Genomic DNA, 21,787 nt, shown 5'->3' with positions numbered 1-21,787 from the left:
TCTTCAGTCTTGCCAGATCCCGAATGCTTTCCCAAAAGGATGCACTTGAGAGAGAAGGACAGGCTTGAGCCGTTACCGAGCCATCCAGGCTTGGTCAGAGATGCTGCAAACAGGAGCCTGTGCTCTCACAATTCTCCTTTCCCACCCAGATTTAACAAGTTCAACACCTAAAACATAAAGTAGCAGCTGAAATGCTTCCCACCCCCACCATTTTGTCCCATGCCTGGGGAACACACAGTCTCTCTTGCTCCCTGCTGGCAGAAATCTCCTTGCATGAGCCCAAAACATTTTGCTCCACAGTTTTGGGGAGCTGTTATCAGAAGAAGTTTCATGCAAAGCTGCCTGCAAAGCAGAGGCACTCTCTATAAAAGCAACAGAGAGGCCCGAATCGGCCCCACTTGGACCAGGGACAGCAAACCCAGGCTCGAGCCAGGGGAGCAGCCAGCCACCTGCGACACTGCCACCTCCATCTCGCGACACTATGCCATCGCACATCACCGTAACAACTCCAAAGGCCTGGGTGACAGGCTGTGCAGTCCAAGCTCCCACAGTCCCTTTATCCCCTGTGACCAAAAGGTGACCTCAGTGATAGAGCAGGGACCATCCTGTACCACGGAAAACTAAAGCACAGACCAAGAAAACAGCTTATCCCTCATCATGCAGCAAACCTTTCAGGATGCCTTAAGATGCAGATCTCCCAACATCCACCTTTTCATTCTCTTTACCCCAACCTGGGGGTCCCCATCAAAACCTCAGCAGCAGGGATACTTTGGCAAGGCCAGGTCAGTGCTGGGGATGCTGTTACCGGGCAGATGCTGCTACCAGGCAGCAGAGCAGAGTTTCAGTGCTGGTTCATGGAGAGGGCACCCAGGTGGCTGCCTGGGTGCACCCCAGCTGCACCTCACAGCACCCCAAGATGCCTGGCAGAGAGCTGCCGGCTGCACCCATTGCCCGCATAGCAGCACAGTGCCTCAAATAAAAAGTCCCCACAGCCAACACAGAGAATAAGATTACAACAAATATAAACTAATGATACAGCTGTCAAGACAGATTAGACTGCACAGTGTAAAAAATTGCAGGGCTGTTTAGTCACAACAATATAAGATTAATTTATCAATACAGCTTATGTGGCACTGGAGAGATAACAAATTGAATAAGTGAATCTTTTCTACACCTTGCACAAGGAGGGAGTCTCAGACCCGATGGGCGCACAGGTCTGAATGCCGGTAAGGATCCACAGGCTGGGATCAACCTGACAGGACCGGTTTGATAAAGCCCGGGGGGTCTGCACCCCTATCCCAGGCTTAGGGGACAGGCACACATGCCACCCACACACATGGCTCTGCACCCACATGCTCCAAAAGGAGCCCACCCTTCTGCAGTACCAGGCTGGAGAGGGATGCTGCTAAATCAAGATATCCAGAAGCTGCTGCTGCAGCCAGGAACTTCCCAGACCCCTTTCCACAAGCTCCTCCAAGTCCAGCATTACAGGACTCGAGCCGTTTGTGTCGCCTCACCTTTAAGCTCTGTCCCAGTTACAGCGTGTGCGTGTTTTGGTGCACACAGCAATCAGAGGCAGCGATCCACCGTGCTAACACATGCAAAAATATGCACAGCCACCTCCACCCTTTGGGGGCTAAGCCCTGGCAGACACAGGCAAGCTTGCAGACCTGAAAACATCTCTCAAGGGTTCCCAAAAAGCAAGAATCCAACCTGCAGGTCCTTAGGAGATGCTTCCTTATTCATCCCGCAGCTTCTGCCCAAAGACTACAACATACCCAGCAGGCCCGTATCATTTCAGATCTCTCATACATTGCCATCTGTGGGTTAAAAATGTGCAAGTAAATAAATAGCTGCAGTGATAATGAGCCAAGGTTTCGATCTGTGAAGGTGAGAGCACAGCAGCAGCCGCCAATATGAAGGAAGCGCCCGTTTCTATAAATATTGAAATCCGGTAATTATCATCATTAGAACTAGTTGTGATTTAGCCGTAGCTCAATCCCAACAAGCAAGAATGGCATTTATTTGCCACAATTAGAACAGCTAAAAATACCTCCTGAACCCTGCCTGGTTCAGCCCCATCCTGCCACCCCCCAGAAGGCTCAGCCTTGGGCAGGGAGCAATGTAAAGTGGAGGGGGGGAACCACTTGAAGGACCATGAAGGGGGTGAAGAAACCCTGTGCTCCCCCAGGGAGACCAGGACATCAATGCAAGGCCACCCCATCTTCTAGTAGCCCTTCCCAGCTCCGCTCCATGGCTTTCTCCCTAACTCTGGTTCAGCCCACCTAACACCTGCCCCACCACGCTGGCTCACAGGTGCAAGGTAGCTTGCTCCCTATGAAAAGCAATGTCCCCGTTAGCAAGCTGCCTTTCCCATACTGAATGTTTCTTTGCATTTGTATCAAAAGGCACAGATTTGCTTTAAAAGGCAAATGGAAAGACTCAGCTCACCCAGCCCGTCCTGCTGAGAGTGGTGGGCAATGGCCCTGGCAGCAGCCAGCTGATCCAAAATAGCCATCGCTGATGGACGCACATGTTTCCTCACCTCATGGGAGCACTACAGTTATGCCAAGAGCCTCCACACACTCAGCATCTCTTCCAGGCCCCAGGTAAGTGCTGAAGGACCCCAAAGGCTCAGTGTACCAGACAGACACTTGCACGGATGAACTTCCTGACTTCTATGGACAGGGCTCAACCTGTAGTATAAAATCCTGTGAGGGGCATCAAGCTATCCCATCCTACCTCTGCAAGGTGACCAAAGGGTACTACCTCTCCACAAGCCTTTAAACGTGAAGGGACTAAGCCATCCTCCCTTGGGGACACATCTGCACTCCAGCTGCCACTAGCAGTTTCCCAGCCTTTTCCATGATAATAAATAAAAGCCTGCGGAGTGCAGATAGATATTGCAGGAGGCAGCACCTCAAGGTGGCTATAATCACCTCTTGGCTTCCCACACAAGTCCACAACCCAGGAAAATCCCCATCTGCTGACCCAAATCACCCAGGGCTATCTCCTCACGCTTGCTCCACGACTCAACATTTTCCCCAAGGAAACGTGCCCAGCTCCCCCAGTCAGGGATGTTCTTTCTGACAGTCACGGTGAATATTTTCCCCCGCTTATTCGATAATATCTGGAAAGGGCCGTGAAATGGGGAGCTTAGCGATTCTCCACTGCGCGGGGGCGAAGACACTGAGGTGCTCGCTGCCAGGTCCCAATAACAGCCCAAATATTCATCCTGGCCCCATGGGCCACCACCTGCTCCTCCCTGAAATGCCTCCAGCCCTGGGACTTTCTCAGCCCCCAACCTCCCTCTGAGGGTAATTTGACCCCTCTGATGGCTTTTTTTTTTTTCCCTTGCTTGCCTCTGAACTCTCTCCAGTTTGTCAATGCTCCTGTAATAAGGTGCCTCAAACTGAGGCCACATTCCTGAGGTTTTTTATTATTATTATTTTGGGGGGGGGGCTGTTGTTTGGGGGGTTTTTTTAATAAGAAAAGCCAGTTCATAGCTCTGCTCCTGCAGCTCCCCCTCTCCCCAAAAGCAGCCCATCATTATTTGTTTAGGGCCCTAAGCCAGTTTTCAGTCCATTTGGCAGCATCATATCCAAGGCAAACTGAACTAATTTTAAGAGTAAGATTTGGCGAGACACTATATCAAATGCTTTGCTAAATCCAAATATATTAGGATTTCCACGTTCTGCTCAGACACTAATTTTGCAATTCCATCAAAAAGAAAAAGCAATCAGGTTTGTCTGGCAAGATTTATTCTTCCTAAATCCCTGCTGTTATTGCTCATGCTTTCCTTATCCTCTAGTGCTTCACTTTCTTAATACTGCAGGACTGGAAGCATTTGCTGGAAATTTATTTTTGCTATTTATATGGATTTTGAAAATCTGCCTCTGGTCTCCTCCGCTGCCCCCTGCCTTCTTCACTGCTGTTAGCATCCCTGTGCTGCCACAGTATACATCTCCTCCTCCATCCTCCTCCCAAAGCCAGAGCACAGCAGTATCATAAGTCCAGTGTTAATACACAACTGGCCTCAGACACAAGATACAGAAGAAAAATTAACCAAAAAAAAAAAAAAAAAAAAAAAAAAAAAAAAAAAAGGGGTGTTTGGCAGCAGGAGAAAGGTCTAAAGGAAACACCCAGCTGGGTCAAGCCCAGGTCCATTGCAGAGCACCGCCAGCAGCGTGAGTGGTTAATATTAATTCCTGAATTAGCCATCCCGGAGCATCGCCTCGCTTTTTCTCGCAAATTTTCTGGTAACCGCCCTCTGGGCGACCAGGGAGAGTTGAGCCACAAATGACACCAGCTGGTGCTTTTCCAGAGGACATGCACAGTCCATGGTGGGTCAGGGCCAGCACATCTATAAATCAAACCCTGAACCACTCGGGCAGTTGAGGAGCTCGTCCAGGCTCGGGGCTTGCAGAGAGAGGTCAGGAAGGGCTGCATTTCCCTGCCTTAGGCTGGCACCCCACTTCCCACTCATACCTTGGGGATTTGGGGCACCTGGAAAGCCACATCACAAGGCACCCGAATCTCCTGCAGCATTTTCCTCCACAGGGAGCCAAGCAGAAGTGTTTAAACTCTGCATGCACGCAGCAGCTTTGCAGACAGCACCCTCCCAAAACATTCTGGTGACCCCACTCTGGCTCTGACTGTGCATCTTCTGCTGTGTGCTCCACTGACCTCCGTGGGAGTGGGCCAGGGCTGCTCACGCATTTCAGGGCAATGCTTGCTCCTGCTCGTTAGGAGGAAGAAGGCAGCTGTGTTGGAGCATAATCAGTTTCTGCTCACTAAGTCCTTGGACATAGAAAGGCTCAGTATTTCGCACACCAAATAACACCCTGTCTGGGTGCCAGGTGCGTGCGCGCCCTCGGGACACTCTGTCCAGCCACAGCAAAGCAGCAGCTCTACCAGCCTGGATCAAGGCTGAGTCACTCACACAGGCCAAGCGATCAGCTCTAGCCACAGCCTTTCCCATGGAGACACAAACACCTCCTCTTGCACACCCTGGCACAGCCCAGCATGCCCAGGCTGAGCAGTGAGGCTGGGGTTACAAACAGCACAGCTCACGGCACTGAGCTGATCCCCCATGCTTGGCTTCCTATACCTCCCTTGGGTCAGGTGTCTGCCAGACCCCTTGTCTCAGCTCCTATGTGGTGTCTCAGCATCATCGTAAGGGGAAAAAACACAGCATGGTCATCCCAGCAACTCAGGGCTCAGCAACGGGGCACCAGCATCCAGCAGAAGCTCAGGCGATGGTTCTCCATTACCAGAAGGAACCTCTGCTGCCTGCAGTTCCTTCAGCGCTCACTGAAGGGAGCTCAGATAGGGGCACAGCAAAGCTAGGCTACGGCATGACGCAAGTACTTGAGGGATAAATGGAGATTTTTCTCTTTACTCTGGCTATTTTTACATCTCAGAAATGTGTCCTGGGAGAGCAGCCCTCTCCAGGATCCCTCCTGAGGGCTGGGATGACTGCGGTCAGGCACAGGCTCCACCAACAGCCTCCAGTTTGCACCCAGCTGCCTGCAGCCCAGGGGCTGAAGACAACAGCCTAGCCCTGTCCTGCTTCCAGCACAAGGATGACCTTCCCTGCGGGCAGCCAGGCAGAACATCTTCCACCAGCTCCCGCGGGCAAGCGAGTCCCAGGGGAGCTGTTGGGAGGGATTAACCCATCCCAGGGCAGCTGGCCTTCATCACCCTATCACTGCACCCTCCCTCCCTACATCCCCCTCAGCCTCACCAGGGCTCAGGATTTACAGCGCCCGCAGAGCAAGGGGGCTGGCAGCAGAAAACTGATGGGGACAGAGGATTTACAGGGAAGGGCTGGTTTCAGGGGAGGTAGAGAGAAGCAGAGGGTGATTTACAGGGTCAGCAGCAATTTACACAGCAGGTAGCACGGAGAAGGCAAGGATTTACAGGGACAGGGGAGAAGTAGTCTTTATGGGTGTTTATTAGGAAATAACCATCTCCTTCCCCTGACTGCTGCAACCCAGGGAGGGGCGCGGGAGCAGAGGGATTTGCAACGAGCCTCCCCCTTGCTCTGGAGGCCACAGACAGCCCAGCATCAGGGACCTCCCCGTCCCAGTGTGGCTGCACGCTGCAGCTGGTTTCTGCTTGGCCACAGCACCCTCGGGGTCATTTCAGCATGTCCCTGTCCTGCCACTGCCCCAAGGCAGCACTCCAAGGCCAGGCTCACTGGTCAGGGAGGCTACGACAAACAGCAAAGCTTTGGACATCTCCTCCTGGAGCTGGAGGCCCTTCCTCCTGGCAAGCCCCACAGGCCCTCCCCGCCAGGGTCTGATCCAGCCCATCTGCTGGCAATAAGGCAGCGTTTCTCCCACTGCCAAGGCTCCTCACTGCCACCAGGACGGGGCTGCCAGGCTGGCAATGGGTGGGCAGGGGTCACAGTCTGTTGTCCCTCCCTGGGGCCACCAGCACAGATGCACAGGAGTCACATCACCCAGTCCCCAGTCCCATTTTCCAGGTGCTTCTGGCACCCAGCAGGAGCCAGGGTCTGGCGTCAGCCCCACACGCACAACCCTGAGCACATCAGTTTGAGCATGCAGGTCCCTTCCCTCTCCCACTGCATCTTCCTCCCACTCCTGAACTGCAGCAGGGCTGGCAGGGGATGCACACCTTGAGCACATGGTGCAAACACGAGGAGTGGCAGCATGTTTGGGTCTTCAGCTGTCACAAACCTCCCAGCCCAGGCTCATACTAGCAGCATCCCTGAGCTGGCAGGTGCCAGGCTGGGCATGGAGGCACATGGGTTACGCCTGGCCTGCTCACGTTGCCAGGGATTAACCTCAAGGGTTGCACATGGAGTAAGAAATATATAGGAAAAGTTGTCCCAGCACCAAGACTCTGGCTGCCACTCCACCACATGGCGACATCTTCCCGTCAGAGCATATCGCGTTGCACAGGGCACTCAGGGAAGTGTGACAGGCACCACGCTGGCCTCTGCCACTCCAGGAGGTGCCAGGACAAGCTCAACTTAATGTTCAGGAGCAAGCCAGGAAGCCCTGCTGCTCCCAGCCCTTCCCTGCCACTGCTCCCCATTGATGGTACAAGCCGAGGGCTGCCTATGCAGAAGCAATGTTTGCAACACATCATGGCCTGGGGACCAAAAATTCAAACATGCCAGCAGGAGGGTGCTCCTAGATGACATCCCAACCCACACCTTTACACGCTCCTGCATTTACTCCCCAAAAAGACACCAGGTCTTGTTTGCAACACAAAAGGTGGAGGGGTTGGTCCTAGAAGAGCCCAAGAAAGAGGGAGTTCACTCAGACATTTCATCTCTGTCTCGTTCTCCAGACACCCTATTTTGCACCAGGTACCAGGAGACCACATGCTTAAGTGCAATCCTTGCAGGGGACACCCAGTTTCTCACAGCATTGGGTTGCTCAGGACAGGGGTGCAATATGACCAGGTGCCACTAGCAGAGGGAGGGAGGGAAAGGGCTCCAAGCATTGACCACAGACACCCATGAAAGCATTGCCCAGCCCTGACATGGCATAAATGAGATGAAAATAAAGTTGTGAGCAGCCTACACAAAGCAAGAGAAGTTTCTCTCTTTCAGCCTGGAGAGACAGCAGCTTTGCAGTGCAAACGGGTTACAAGTCACACTGGGCAACATCTCAATGCGCGAGAGCCCAGATAACATCCCGTCACTCACAGGCAGGGGCTCAGTCCCAGCACAGCCCAGCTGATCCCACAGCTCCTCAGGAGCATCTCCCCAGCAGAGAAACATGGGCAGCATCCCAAGAAACCTGGTTTTCTTCTCTGTGTAAAACTTCCAGAGAGGCACAACAGCAGCATCCAATCCTCACAACATCCCTGAGCAAAAAACTCGTGCATCCTGACCCGAACGACAGGCAGTGACAACACCATGGCCCCATCCCCCTACCCCAAAGTTTGACTAAAGCTCAGGAGTATCTTTGCTTTTATAAATCTCTGCCTTTTAATGATGGCTTCAAGGCTCAGAGAAAAAAAGGCCCATTAAACTCACTGAATAAGTTAATGGGGCAGAGAGAATCCATTTCAAAGCCACCCCAGGCTATTTTCCTCTGGAGCTAAAGCCTGAATAAGCAAAAAGGAAAAATTAAAACTGTACAGTGCTTTGCCAATAAATAACCCCCAGTGTAATCCGCTACCAGGCAGGCCTCCATTTGCAGAGATAATAGGATGCAGATCAGTTGCAAACTGCCCCCCCTTGCAGGGACCACCACCTTTTGATTGCAATTAGCTGTGCCATGGCAGGAACCTCCATCTCCTGCCTGTCCCATTCCACCTGCCTTGGCAGGAGGGGGATAGCACATCCTCAGAGAATTACCTAAATCCAGAACTTGGCTCTGGAATTCCCCAACACCCATGCTCTGTGCACACATCCCTGCTTCTCTGCCTCCTTTTTCCCAGCCCTCCTGTCTGTTCATGCCCCTTCACTCCGTCTTCTCCCCCTCCTTCACCACCAGCCCTGTGGGTCAGTCCCTCACCCATCAACCAGAGCCCACACACAGCTGCTCCTCCCCAAACACTTAAAAAACAAGTGCACATCCCAGAGAGAGGGGGGGGGGGAAATCCCTGTTTGTAAATGTTGATCCCACTAGATGCAGTTTGTTTACTATTTAATATTTAAAGATGCTAATTAAGTCTCTGAATAAATAAATCTGTGTTGCCCGTGCCTTTTGGAAGGCAGGGATCCTTTCCCAAGGGCCAGGGCAGCCCAGAGCACACTGGGTGCTGGGCAGCCTGCCTGGAGCCGGGGACAAGCCTGGGGCAAAGCCTGAGGATCCCACCTCTATCCCTCCTAGAAGAGAGAGCTTATCTACAACACAAAGCAACACCAGGCACAGCTCAGGCTGGGGGCATTAGAGACTTCAGCCATTAAGACCTGAAGGAGAGCACAGGCAGAACAAGGGACAGAGGAGGATTTCCAGGCAGTGTTGCCCAAAATGGTGCCTCTTGGCCCCAAGATGGGATCTCAGCTGCAACCGAGGAGCCGAGGGCTTGTGCTCCCAAGGGCCAGGGGATCAATCCACAAAGCGCTGGAGGGACACAAAGACAGGCACCAACACATCACCGAAGCCCACCACCAAGCAGGCAGCCAGGGCTGCTCTGGGGACCAGCTACAGACACCCACATCCCACCTCCCGGCTGCCACCCTGCCCAGAGCCAGGGTAGGCAACCCACACAGCTTCATACCTGAGAGCATCCCAGCTTTAGCTTCTCCTCCCAAAACGGCTACTGCAGCATCTTGCGAGAAGCACTGCAACTGCCTGCCTGCCTCACCCACAAATCCAAACATCCCCCAATACCTACACCTCAGCTCTCCCACCTGATACCTCTTCAGCCTCATTAGGCTCTGCCTCTCCCAAATCCGCTCCAGCTGTACCATGCACCTTACCATTAACCCCCAGGGTGCCAGGCCCTGCAGAGCTCCCTGATGTAGAGGCTCCCTCCCTGCCCAACCAGCATCCCTGCACCAGATCGGTGCCTTGCATGCACTCCTCAAGCTCAGGCTTTGCTCTGATACTCTTAAGGACACCCTCCAGCATCAGAATCTGCCCCAACCTGAAATGAGGGTCACAGCACTTGTCAAGGGAGCACCAGGCTGCTTCTCTGACACTGAGCGTGCTCTGTGTTACTCTGCCCTCCCCACTGCAGAGCCTGGGACAGCCCATCAGATGGCTGGCAGTACAGATGTGTCCAGAGCCCATATGAGGCTCAAACTAGGAAACAGTCCCCAGTAACACTCAGCTTCTCTGAATTGGCAAAGGGAGAACCCCAGGAGGGCAGGGATGCTCTAAGCAGTCTGGGGAGCTGGGAACACGCAGCATCCTTGACCCTGTGTCCCACTGAACTTTGCTTGCTCCCCAGGCTGCTCAGCAACAGCTACCAAGTCACTCGATGGCTTTCAGCTAGCTTACTTTCCCTTGGATATATTTTGGCCTTGAGAGCACAGGCAAGACAGGAGACAGCCAAAACCAGGACCCATATCATTGCCCCAGGAGCACCCAACCACATCCTGGATGCAAGAGGTTTGCAGGACAAGAGAAATCTTTCCAGCCATACAAGTCACAGAGCTCCCCAGAGGCAATCCCATCTGTACCAGGATGGACACAAGGGATGCCCAAGCTGGTCTTGCCTGCCCAGGTTAGAAGCAGGCAGGAGGAGGGTTGTGGTCCAGGACAAGAGCAGGCAGCCCAAGGGAGCATTTGCATAGATGCATCACAGACCAGAGAGCCAGGAGTCCTGGTTCCCGGCCCAGGTCACTGCACAGCATTTCCATAGAGAGCATGGGATGGGGGATGAGGCCAGAGCTGCTCCAGGAGCAGAAGGAAGGTCAGCAGCTGGAGGCACCCAGCCTCTCCTCCATGTGGCTTCATGTCCCAGGAGGGCCAGGAGTTAGAGCCTGGCATCGCTGCGGCTCAGCTGAGCACTCATGTTCCTAATTTATCCTGGCAAAACCCTGAGCATGCAGGGTCCTCAGCAGTACTCAGATTCCCAGCATGTTTGAGCATTTCCACATTAACATTTCCTAGTGGGAACCGCCTGGGGAGAGCTAGTTAAGGGACAGCCTTGCACAGCCCAGCAGGATGGGGACTTCACCACGCTCACATCTGCTCCTACCCACTTAGTCCCCCAGGGACAGCACAGGACAGACAGCAAAGGCACCAGTGCCCTGTGCCCTCCCCAGCACAACCGAGCATAGAACAGAGCTGTACGAGGGCTGCAGGGAAGGGGCTGCATGGGGAATAGCACCTGGGCCTGGCATCTCCCTGCATCCTTCCCTGGAGCCCTGGGATCCCGAGGTCATTTAGTTGTCACTGCAACAGGCACCGAGGTCAAGGAGAAGCACCCCAAGCCACCCATCTGTTCTATCACACCATCACACTCCCCTGAGAATCCTTCCTGACCTCTGTGCTCCACTGCTGGGACTTTTGTTTTTAATTGAAAAAGCAGTTTTCCTTTCCGTTTAGGCAGACTGAAGCTGGGAGAAGGGGAAGGTGGGGGTGATGGCACATGCTGGAGGGGGGTACAGGATGGGGACAGTCACTAACAGGCTCCATTATCTCCTACACTGGAGCGTTGGGTGGCAGCTGGAGGAAAGCTGGCTGCACACATGGTTCTGGCTTCTCCTTTGGCTCCCCAACTGCTACAACACATGAAAACAAGCTAAAAATACAGCACATATTCTCCTGGTGCTCCTCTTCCAGGCAAGCAGGGGTCAGGTCTCACACAGAGGGGGACAGGGCAGGATGCCAAGCCCCATGGGGTCGGGAAACAGGGTGGTACATGGAAGTTGGAGATGCACAAGGGCACATGCAGCAGGGGTGGTGAAGGAGCCCTGCTAGCTGGGCACTGACTCTAGTGCAGCCTTCCAAGGGGAGTCCAGAGAGATTTTAGTCTTCTTCTCTTCAAATGAAGTGAAGCTCAGGCCCTGAGCAATATCACTGCTCTAACCCACGTCCATGACCCATTTGCTGTTGCGTTGTGGGACCACTGGGTGTCACAGCCCTTCCACCACGCTGGCAGCACATGGCAATAACCAGGGAAATAACAAGCCCATCTTTGGCCCAGCTGCCAGGGAGGATGAAATACCCCCCAGGAGCTGCACATGGAGGATGCTACAGGATCAAGACCAGCTTCCTACCACCACTCTTCCTTGCCCTATCTCACACCAGGCTCTTCTCAGCATTCCCCCCTTGGGGAAGGACATGTGGCCTCTTTAGCCCTCCAAACTCCATCCAGCCCCTGCAGCAAAGGGTTAATCAGAGGAGCAAAGAGCATTGCACCTACCCTGGAGTCCTCCAGAGACAGCTCTCAGCCTGTGCCCTCTTGCCTCTACCTCCAGGATTTCTCTGGGGACATCTCTCACGGCTGCTAGATACAACAGGACCAATAGAACAGCCTTGTTTATCCCACCCCCACCCACCCTCCACACTTGGCGTCTCCTTAAACCCTGGCCAGTGCTGGGCTGAAGAGTCTCCATCCCCGCTCTGCTGCTTGCAAGCCAGTTGCACCACTACACCATGCCTCAGCTTGCCCATCAGTAAAATGGGCAGAGCTGTAAGGGCCTTCCTTGCAGATCACGCACAGCCACAAGCTGGATGCAGGTGAAAGCGCACTGCCCCGATCAGGCACCTCTTGCCCAGCACTTCAAACAGCCCAGAAACACCTCCCCACAGCACCTGCTCTGCTTGGGTCAACACCTTCCAAAAAGCCGCAAATGCCCTCAATTCACAGATGGGCCAGGGCTGTACGGCTTGCAGCACCAGCACGAGAGCTGTCGGTAGGCGGGGGTGCACAGACCGCATCCTCCCGCAGCGGCACGGAGGACGAAGCCATGACCCAGCAACCCACCCAGATCCCAGGGGACCGTCTGACCGGACTGGGTGCCCACCCCAGGGCCCGGGATGCTGAGCTAGGGAGCAGGTGGGAGCCCAAGAGGGGTACACAGCAACACGGGCACCCCAGAGCAAAGGCTCTCCTCCCACGCAGCATCCATCAGCGTGACAGCAAGCAAGCGGCGACTTGACCCCTCGGCCCCAGCAGCCCCCGGCCGCTCCCGCACCCCCCCCGCTGCCCCGGCCGGCGTGAGGCTGCGTCCCCGCCGGTGCCGGCGCAGCCCGGAGCCGCGCTGTCTGCCGCTGCCGCTTGCCCTCTAGCGGCACAGCCACCCTCCAACGGGGGGAAGAGACGAGAGCATGAGCCGGGCTGAGCCGGGGAGAGGGTACCCGGGGCTGAGTCGGGCTCCTGCTGCCCCCCCCGGGGGGGGGGCACAGGGCAGAGGTTCGGTTGGGGCTGGGGGTCAGGATACATCCACGGAGCTGCTCAGGCACAGGCGGTCCCGCACAAATAGCCTCCGTCCGGAACAGTCTCACGACACTGGGAGATGAACATGGGGACCAGACCGGTGCAGTCGTGGTCATCGTGCCCTGCGCACAGTCCTCCGGGACCTGGAGCATCGTGTGGAGCGATCGGGGCTGCTGCTCCCCATCTCTTCACGTGGCACACAAGGCGCCCGTGATATCCAACCCCCATACATGAACTGCAGCCTCTGAACAAGAAACTCAGGCCGCAGCACCGCCTCAGCAGGGGTTTTGCTGTGCACCCCTTGATGCACAGAGAATTTGAGGGAGACCAGAGCCCGCAGGCTGCTGTCAAACACACCAGCTTAGAAAGCACCTACACAACCTGCCGAAACCCCTGCTGCAGGAAACCCAAAGTTCAAAATTACTGCGATTGCACAGTGCCCGGTAAATAATACACTGAGTTAGAAGCATTATTAACGCTCACTTTCGGAAGCCTGGCAGACTCAGGGGTTGGTTCTCTCCCTGCTTGACTGCAGCCCCCCTTGAGTGGGATGCACCAAATCCAACCATAAAATCATGGGCAACACCTAGCATGCACACTGCATCAAGTAGGTCAAGCCAGTGTGCCAGGGTAGCACTGGGCAGCATCGCTGAGCATGACCTACCTGCAGGACTCCCCAAGACTGATCCCATGGGACATCCCATGACCTGTTTGGAGGGTTCTCTGAAAGAGCCTAGCATTACTGGATGCCTGGGTGGTCAAAGGCCTTTGGGAGACTACGAGCAGCCTTGTGGCAAAGCACGTGAAAGTGGCACCCCCACAGGGGTGAGCTGATGGGGTAGAGCAGACCTGCAGAGCTTTCCCTAACTGAGCTCTACAAAAGTCCCTAGCCAGAGGGAACACACCTCCGAGCCTCCAAGGGCAAGGCAGGTCATTCCTCAGTCTCTTCCCCTCCATCTCTGCTTCTTCCCCCCATGAAACACCTGTCCTAGACCCAAAGCATCCCCATCTCACCTCTCCAAGCCCAGGAAGACAAGCTGGCAGGCAGAGATGACTTAGACCTCACCAAACCCTGCAGGAGATGAACACTGGGGCAATGTCACATGCACTCTGAAACCATCTGGGTCACCAGCTCCTCCTGTCCAGGCAGCAGCTCAAGCCCTATGTTCAGCTCAGAAAAAGCCTTGGAAGTCCTGGCAAGCACCAAAATTGTCTCCTCCCTGGAGAAATACCTGGTGTGGGCCACCAGCAGAGCCAGGCAATGCAGATATGGTTGGGGAGCACTTGGGGACCCCAGTGGGACCAGGCACAAGGCGGGCAGAAACATCAGCAGACCCTGGCATTAAAAGGTAAGTGACTCAACCCAGCTGGAATCCCGTGTCCCAGACAAAGAGGGGCTGTAACCCTTGGGTCCCTGATGTCCTCTGCTCAGCATTAGCTCGGCCACTGCTGGGAAAGCCAAGCCAAGACCTGACCCTGATGGCTGACTCCTCCAAAAAAATCACCTCTTATAGCCCGTCTACCCCAGATCCTTCTGCTTTGCCCCCACACATAGCAGGGAGCACTGAAAAAGTACTGGAGGTCCCAGACATCACCTGTCCCAGGAATCTGCCTCCCTCCAGGACTGGTCAGCAGGGAGAAAGGCTGTAAGGGCACAGCAAGGAATCAGCAGCCAGCCCAGGGGATGTACCCAGCCCTGGGCATCCCTGGTGCAAGTTTAGCTACTTTGGTGCACAGGGCATACCCACCATGGACCTGATCCCCTAATGCGAGGGGGACGATACAAGGACAGTCAGGACCAGCGCTCCTAGCTTAAAGCAACTCTAGAGCAACAAGACCATATCTCAGCCCACCTCCTTGTCCCAAACATCTCTGCACCCTCTTCTGTCCTCACAGCCTTGTGCTGCACCCATTCCCCCATCCTAACATCCTTCAGGACAGCCGCTCTGCATAAACAAGAGCCCTGCAAAACAAAGCTGGATTGAATTAGGGACTTTTTGAATGGTCTCTGCAGCAGCCAAAGCCTCCGGGACCAGGAGATGGGAGGAACGATGAGATGGGAGGCTTTGCGAATGCAGACCCCTTCATCTCTGGAGAGCAGCAGCACACAAGGCACACTGGGCATGCTGTGGCTGATTCACAGAGAGGGGAAAAGTTTGTGCCCTCTTGTCCGAAGCAGTCACCAAATTGAGCATCACAGGAGTCCCTTTCCTGGTTGTTTGGGCCACCAAAGCAAGTTCTGCTCCCCCCAGCCCTTCCAGAAAGATGCCTGCCCTTTCTTTCTTCCCTCCTTCCCAGATGCAGGCGCATGTGGGCATCACTGGTGCCTCAGCTCTCCCCGTGCCAGCAGCGAAGGGGTGCTGCCGCTCTGAGCACCCCCTCGCTCTCCCCCACGCCACATGCTCCCAGCTCCCCCGCAGCAAGTGGGGGCTGCGCTGCCGCTCACCCCCCATGGTACCCAGCTCTGACGCGGCTCTCCCACCCTCAGCCAGGCCCACGGGATGGAGCGGATGCTGCCGTGGGCTGGTGGGACAGCCCAGTAGGAAAGGATGGGGCTGCTCTTGTCCATGGCGGGTGGCAAGAGGCTTCCCCTTGGCCCTGCAACTGGGATCCCAAAATCCTGCAGCCCACAGTGCTCTGCAACGACCTATCTCCTTTTGAGTTGCTCTGAATTCATCTCACCTTGTTGATGGCAGCTACGAGCTGCACAGATGAACCCTGCAAACCCACCCATCAATGGTATTTTACCATAGGGAACCCCCTTCTCCCCTGGTGAGGCTGGGTAAGGGAGCAAGGCTTTATATACCAGGGACATCTCCCTACCTCAAGGGAGCCCAGAGGTGACAAACACAGGCCACCACCGCCTGCCTGGCAGCATCTCTACAGTGCCATAGCAACAGCTGAGAAGTAGGGAGGCCCAGATGGCAAACTCCTCCGTCCGTCCTTCCCCACGCACTGTGCCGGCACACGCAGGCGCTGCCCACGCTGCCAGAAGGGTAACTCCCCGGCCCACCCCTGGCACGCGGCGCCCACCGTCACCCCGACACGCGGCAGCACAGGCGAGCCCAGCCGCCCCATGCACCAGCCAGGCCGCCACGGTGCCACGGATGGGGACCCAGAGTGGCAAACAGCTCAGCTGCTCAGTACACAGGGGCAGAAGGGGTTTTGTGCTGCAGGAGCCCCGGGACCAAAGTTCTCCCTGTGCATCTGGTCTTTTTAGGCAAGTCTTGCAATAGATAGAGCCCCATGCTGCAGGGGTGAGGCTGGTTTAGGGGAAGCTTGAGCATCTCCACAAGTCACACCTGGCTGGGGACACAGCAAAGGCCACCCAGCTGCACAAGGAAAAGCGATGGCATGAACATACCCCAGCCCCATGGTCATCCTCTTCCCAAATCGCGAGGGGGAAACTCCAGCAGCACAACTCCAAACTGGAGCATCTCAGCTGGGGTCCAAGCTGGCCCCGTGGCTAGCCAGGACCCTTGGCAGCTCCTGCAGGGATCTCTGTGTTCAGAGCCACGTCCCCAGGGATATGATCCGAAATTGGATACATTTCTGAGCTGGCTGAGAAAGGGCAGAGGGACATCAGCCAACCCTACCTCCTCCTCCGTCTCAGGGCAGGAACCTCCTGCCCTTCCCCTGCCTCACCATTAACCTGGCACCGCCTGGATTTGCACGAAGGTTGTATGCCACCGTTCTCCCCAGCCCAGCCAGGGCAGGAGCCACCCAACCCTGACTGCGGCTGCTCCACTCTCACCAAAAGGAGGATGGGTGGGAAACCAGAAGCAGCAGCAATCGGAGCAAAGGCCATTCATTCGAGGGGTGCAACTGGAGGTTCGATGATGGAGTACCACTCTGCAGGCACCCTCAGGGCTGGCCTGCCATGCCAGCCTCCATGGGCAGCGCTACAGGCTGGATGTGCCTCCTGTCCTTCTGTCATCCTTGCCTCAGGGGGTCTCATCAGCCACTGAGATGCAAAATAACCCAAAGCTCCCGAGGGCTTGGCCCCCAGTGCTGGGGAGACCTGCCTGGGTGGGGTGGGCTGGCATGGAGGGACCTCTGCCCTGGCCCAGGGGGGTATGATGGACAAGCCCTCCAAGCCAGCTCACACTGCTTGCTTTCTCCAGCCCTCCAAATGGGCCCTGGCAGGCTTTCATCAGCACCACCCAAGCTCTGATTGCAATGCTGAGCTTGTCTTTCAGACATGAATAAGGCCCTGCTTGCCCCCAGGGTGGTTTCAGGACCCCACATCCCATCTGCCTTTCCACCAGCAGCAGGACAGAGCAGAGACCACAACCTTCCCCAGGGCCTGCAGGAAGGACCAGGCTGGAGCATCACATCCCCCAGCCACAGGGACAGGATTAAGCCTCCCCTATTCACCCCCCAGCCCAGTGGGAGAAGGGGGCACCCCCACTCGCTGCCCACAAACGAGGCAAGCTGCCTAACGAAGCCAAGCCCCCGGTGAGCATGGCAAGCAGGGGGAAGTGCCGTTCAGTGCCCAGCTGAATCAGACTCACATGCCAGGAGTGATTCAGCGATGACCAGGCTGGGCTTCGATGTACCCCTCGCCCCAGCACACATGATATGGGGGATGGCAAGGAGAGGCCTGACATCAGTCTGGAAGGGTGCAGGACCTGATGTCTCCCTCACAAGAGCACAAACATAGGTTCAACCCTGGCTCCCAGCAGTGACTTCTTTGGTAGGAAGTGGCCTCACTACCCAAACCATCCCTCTGCTCCCATAAGCATCCCCTACGAACCACTGGTGTCTTCCCAGTAAGCACAGACCCCTGGGGAAAGTTTTCACTCATGCTCAGTCTCAGCCCCTCACAGCATTTTGGGGTTCACCCTAGTCCTGTGCCTCGGCCCCCCCAAGCCCGAGGAGGCAGGCACGGGGCCGGCAGTGATGCAGAGGGTGAGGGAACATGCTTTGCTCAGTGTGGAGCAGAGATGCATACAAATTCCAGCAAGACTGGCACCTTCTCCTTCCCCAACTTAAGAGAAGCTTCTTTCCAAAAAAATACCCAACATCTCTGTTTCTGGAGTTGTCCGGTTTTCTTTTTTTTTTTTTTTTGCCCCTCTCCTTTTTATAGACTGCTTATCAGCATTTTTCAATTTCAAAGCAGTAAAGACATCTTCTGGGCACAAAGGACTCATATAATACTACCTCTCACAGCAGTTCAGATGTATGTGTGCATCTGACAACGCACACTCACTCACTCACGCTGGTGGCTTCCAAACCCTTCGCAGCCTTTCCTGCTGCTCCCCGCTCCCCAAAGGGTTAAACCCAAACCACAACAAACAGCAAGCCCAGGAAAAAAACATGAGTTTCTCTGACTTCCCCAGCATCACCCACCTCCCTCCGGCATCACAGAGAAAACACTCCAGCACCACAACACAGGATAAATATTGGGCAATTGGAAGGGGAGCATTGCATTAGTTTCCCCATTTACTTTCCCCATTCCTGCTGGGTTTTCAGAGGTTTGCTGGCAAAGTGAAGGCAGGGCTGGGGGTTCAGGGTCAGTGGTATCTGCTGAAAACCTGCTTGGGCATGGCGTGAACCTGTAAGCAAGCAGGGAAAGCAGCTCCTGTCATCTTTACCCAGCAAAGGTGACGAGCAGAGCTGCGAAACAGGCACTGCAATTACTCCATGGCTCTGCTGCAATTGCACTGTGACCAAATAAAACAGCCTCAGGAAGAGACCGGGCAAAGCCTGCTCCCTCCTGCAACTGTGCCATCGAGGTGAAAAAAAAAAAAAAAATAATCCTCCATTACTCATTTCAAACCTTGCTGCATTTAACTGCCAGAATAAAGGATTCCACCTCTTCCTTGCTCAACTCCCACTGCCAACTTGCTCTGGGGGCTACATTTCCCTAAATGCTCACATTTCAATTAGCATTAGAATAATGAAACGGCTCAGAGTTCATCTCACCCAAAAATGTACTGGAAAATAAAGAGCGGAGATTGGAAAAGATGAGGAATTTTTTTTTTTTCTGCACACACACAGCATGATGGATTCAGGAGAAGGAAATATATTCCTTTCTCGACTCCATGCTGATGAGATTAACATGGGCTTTGCTAACTGCCTCTCCAAACAAGGATAATGCAACTTCAAGTTGATTTTCCAGATAAACAAGCATGCAAACAAACGCAAAGTGCTCAACTAAAAATATCTCCCTGCTCCGATGCTTCTCCCCACTGCCACCACCCCGAGACGAGAACACACAAACCCTATCGCAGCACCACGGCAAGTTGCAAAATTATAACAATGCGAGTTAAATAAGCTACTTAAGGGACATCTCGCTGTCCTGTTTTTTTCTGCCTCCCCTTAAAAAGGCGAAACCGCAGATCCCCAGATACACTCAGCCAGGGCAGGGAAGGGAGCATTTTCTGTCGTGGGGATGAAAAAAAATGACATTCTAATCGGATCCAAAGTCTCGAAAAAGAACAAGCAGCTCAGAACTTGCTTTTCTTGCCCAATTTGGGTAAATATGTGGCTGCGTGTGGCTGTGGCGTCCCCCCTCCCCTTGCAGAAGCAAACACTTGAAGGAAGCAGCAGCTTTAGCATCTTTGCCTGCTGCTCTCTCTCCTGCTAAGGAATCAGATCTCATTTACTTTATTCTTCTTAAGCCTCGGCCAAACTGTTGCTGGGCTTTTTTTTTTTTTGGGGGGGGGGGGGTAAGGGGGAAAGCCGGATCTGCGTCCTCTGCACGGGAAGCCGGGCTGAGCTCTGCCAGGCAGCGCAGCAATGCCGAGGGCACCTGAGCCCCGCACCGGCAGCCCAGCCCGCACCCTGCCGCCGGGAGAACCCGCGGGGGGGAACGGGGGGGACGGGGACACCCCCACTTACATGGAAGTGATGTTCCTTGAGATGTCCGTGATATTGATGCTCGTGTTGCCATTGCTGCTGCCTGAATCCTGCCCTTCCAAGAGAGGGAAGAGGTTCCCATCATCCGGTTTCTTGCAATTGATGTCTGTCTTGCTGCAAAGACAATTAGCAGGGCAAGCCAGCACCGAAAGCAGATAGTCTCCCCAAATGCTCCAGAGCAAAAATACCCTCCAGAAAGTGCACTTGGTAGGGCAAAGAGAGACATCCATCTCCGATTGCTGCTTCTAAAAAAGAGGAGGAGGAGGAAAGGGGGGATGGAGGGAGGGGAAGGGGGGGAAAGGGGGAAGGAAACAAAGACAGAGGGAGGAAAAAAAAACAAAACAAAAAAAAAAAAAACAAAAACCCAAAAAAACCCCAACAAAACCTCAAGCGATCAGATGCAAAAATCCTCCAGCAGATGAAATCATGCTGGCCGCTGGCTCGGAGAGGCTGTAATTCCCGCTACGGTAGCGGCAGCGGCAGCGGGCGGGGATGCATGCTGGCCCGGCCGCCCTGCGCCCGCCGCCCGCCGCTCCCCGCCAGCCGCTCCGGAGGATTGCAACGGGAGGCTGGGGAGGCTGCCGGCGAAATAAATAAATAACAAAAACGGTGCGAAAGTCACCAAGTCCCACCTACTGGGCAGAATTAAAATTGACACACCTGCAAAAAAAACACACAGAGGGAGAGGAGGGGGCGACCTCCCCTTCCCATCGCTTCCCTCCCCCGGCCTGGCCAGCCCTGCTGCGGCGGGCACAAAAAAGCAGGGGAGGAGGAGGAGAAGAAGGAGGAGGAGGAAGGCTCGCAAAGCGAGCCGGGCTCTGCAATAAAAAGGATTCCCCACCCCCCTCTCCGCTAAAATCAATCTAGGGGAGGGGAGGGAGAGAGGGGAAAAACCCACCCCAGCACTGCTGGAGCCCCAGCTCAGCCCCGCCAGCAAAGGAAAAGTTGCAGCTGGGGTTAAATTTGTGCTGGGGGGAGAGGAGAGGGGCTCTGGCTCGGCTCCTGCTTTCTCAGGCTCTTTCGTCTTTAGGAGGAGGACGATGCTGCTTTTCGCTTGGTTGTTGGGTGGGTTCCCCCCCGCCCCGCAATCCGGACACAAGGGTGGAAAGGAAAGAAAGATTAAACTGAACTGGAAGAGAATAAAAGCCAGTGTGGATTACAGCAATTTTTTTTTTTTTTTCTTAAGAGGATCCTAGCGAGACGCAGATCAGACGGCTGGGTGGGAAAAAAAAAAAGCGACTGGAGAGCACCCAGGAAGGACTTTCTAGAAAAGACACACACGCACACACACACACACCCGCCTCCAAAATGCAACGGGGACTCAGCCGACTGCCGGGAAGCGCAGGCAGGAGCACCCAGGGTCGGGGCTCCCGTCCTCCCTCCCCTGGCTTCCCCCTTCCCTCCTGCAGCAGATCCTGCAATCAGACATGCAAAAAAAAAAAAAAAAAAAAAAAAAAAAAACCTGAAAGAGGAAGACTGAAGTGTTGAAAAGGCTGAGCTCAGAGCACCGAAATGGCATCAGGAGAGCAGTGAGTGCGAGCTGAACAGCAGAGCGAATTAAGATGCATGGTGCATTTTTGGCAAGCACAAACCCAAGCAGATCAGAGCTCTGCTTAATTTGCTCTGCTTTTCTACAGCGCTTTTCTGCATGCCTCCCCCCCCCAATAGTTTCATGTCTCTGCTCCTCTGCACAGAGACACAGTGATAAAGGGACAGTGCTGCAGGCTGGAGCACGGGTGAAGGGAGGAATTACAGGTGTAGGACTCCAAATATTTCAAGGGTTGGCTTCTGCCAGGCACAGGGCTTTGCACAGGGAGGAGAGAGAGAGGGATCTCTGCATGGGCTGAACCAACACCTCCAGGCTCTGCTATGCACCCCAAATCATCCTAGTCCAGAAGAGGCAACAGGATTTGGGGGTAAAAAAGGGGGGGGGGGAGCAGCTGCAGGGAGGATTAAAACCACAATTTATGCACTCATACCCCTCAGTGGGAAGCAGGCTGCTCACAGCCATGCTCGTGGGGAGCCCGTCCCAGCAGGGCACAAGCAGGGCTCACGCTTGGGTAACTCCTCACCCATAGCTGCACAGCCTTATCACAGG

General features: G+C 54.7%; 1 protein-coding gene across 3 annotated transcripts in view; it reads right to left on the bottom strand.

Moving 5' to 3' along the window:
- NTRK3 (neurotrophic tyrosine kinase, receptor, type 3) overlaps positions 1-20,249 on the bottom strand; it is a 219,676-nt gene extending 199,427 nt beyond the window's left edge. For 2 of the 3 annotated variants that reach the window (XM_010571985.1, XM_010571986.1), the window contains exon 1: positions 19,672-19,919. In XM_010571985.1, the coding sequence (XP_010570287.1) occupies positions 19,672-19,919 (248 nt within the window). Of the gene's footprint in view, positions 1-19,671 lie in introns of all 3 variants that reach the window. The other variant, XM_010571984.1, reaches the window with a different exon arrangement.
- Between the last annotated feature and the right edge of the window lie 1,538 nt (positions 20,250-21,787).

This window comes from Haliaeetus leucocephalus, unplaced genomic scaffold, assembly GCF_000737465.1.
Source record: "Haliaeetus leucocephalus isolate CR32 unplaced genomic scaffold, Haliaeetus_leucocephalus-4.0 Scaffold339, whole genome shotgun sequence".
NCBI lineage: Eukaryota > Metazoa > Chordata > Aves > Accipitriformes > Accipitridae > Haliaeetus > Haliaeetus leucocephalus.
This window is presented reverse-complemented; position numbering and strand designations above follow the sequence as displayed.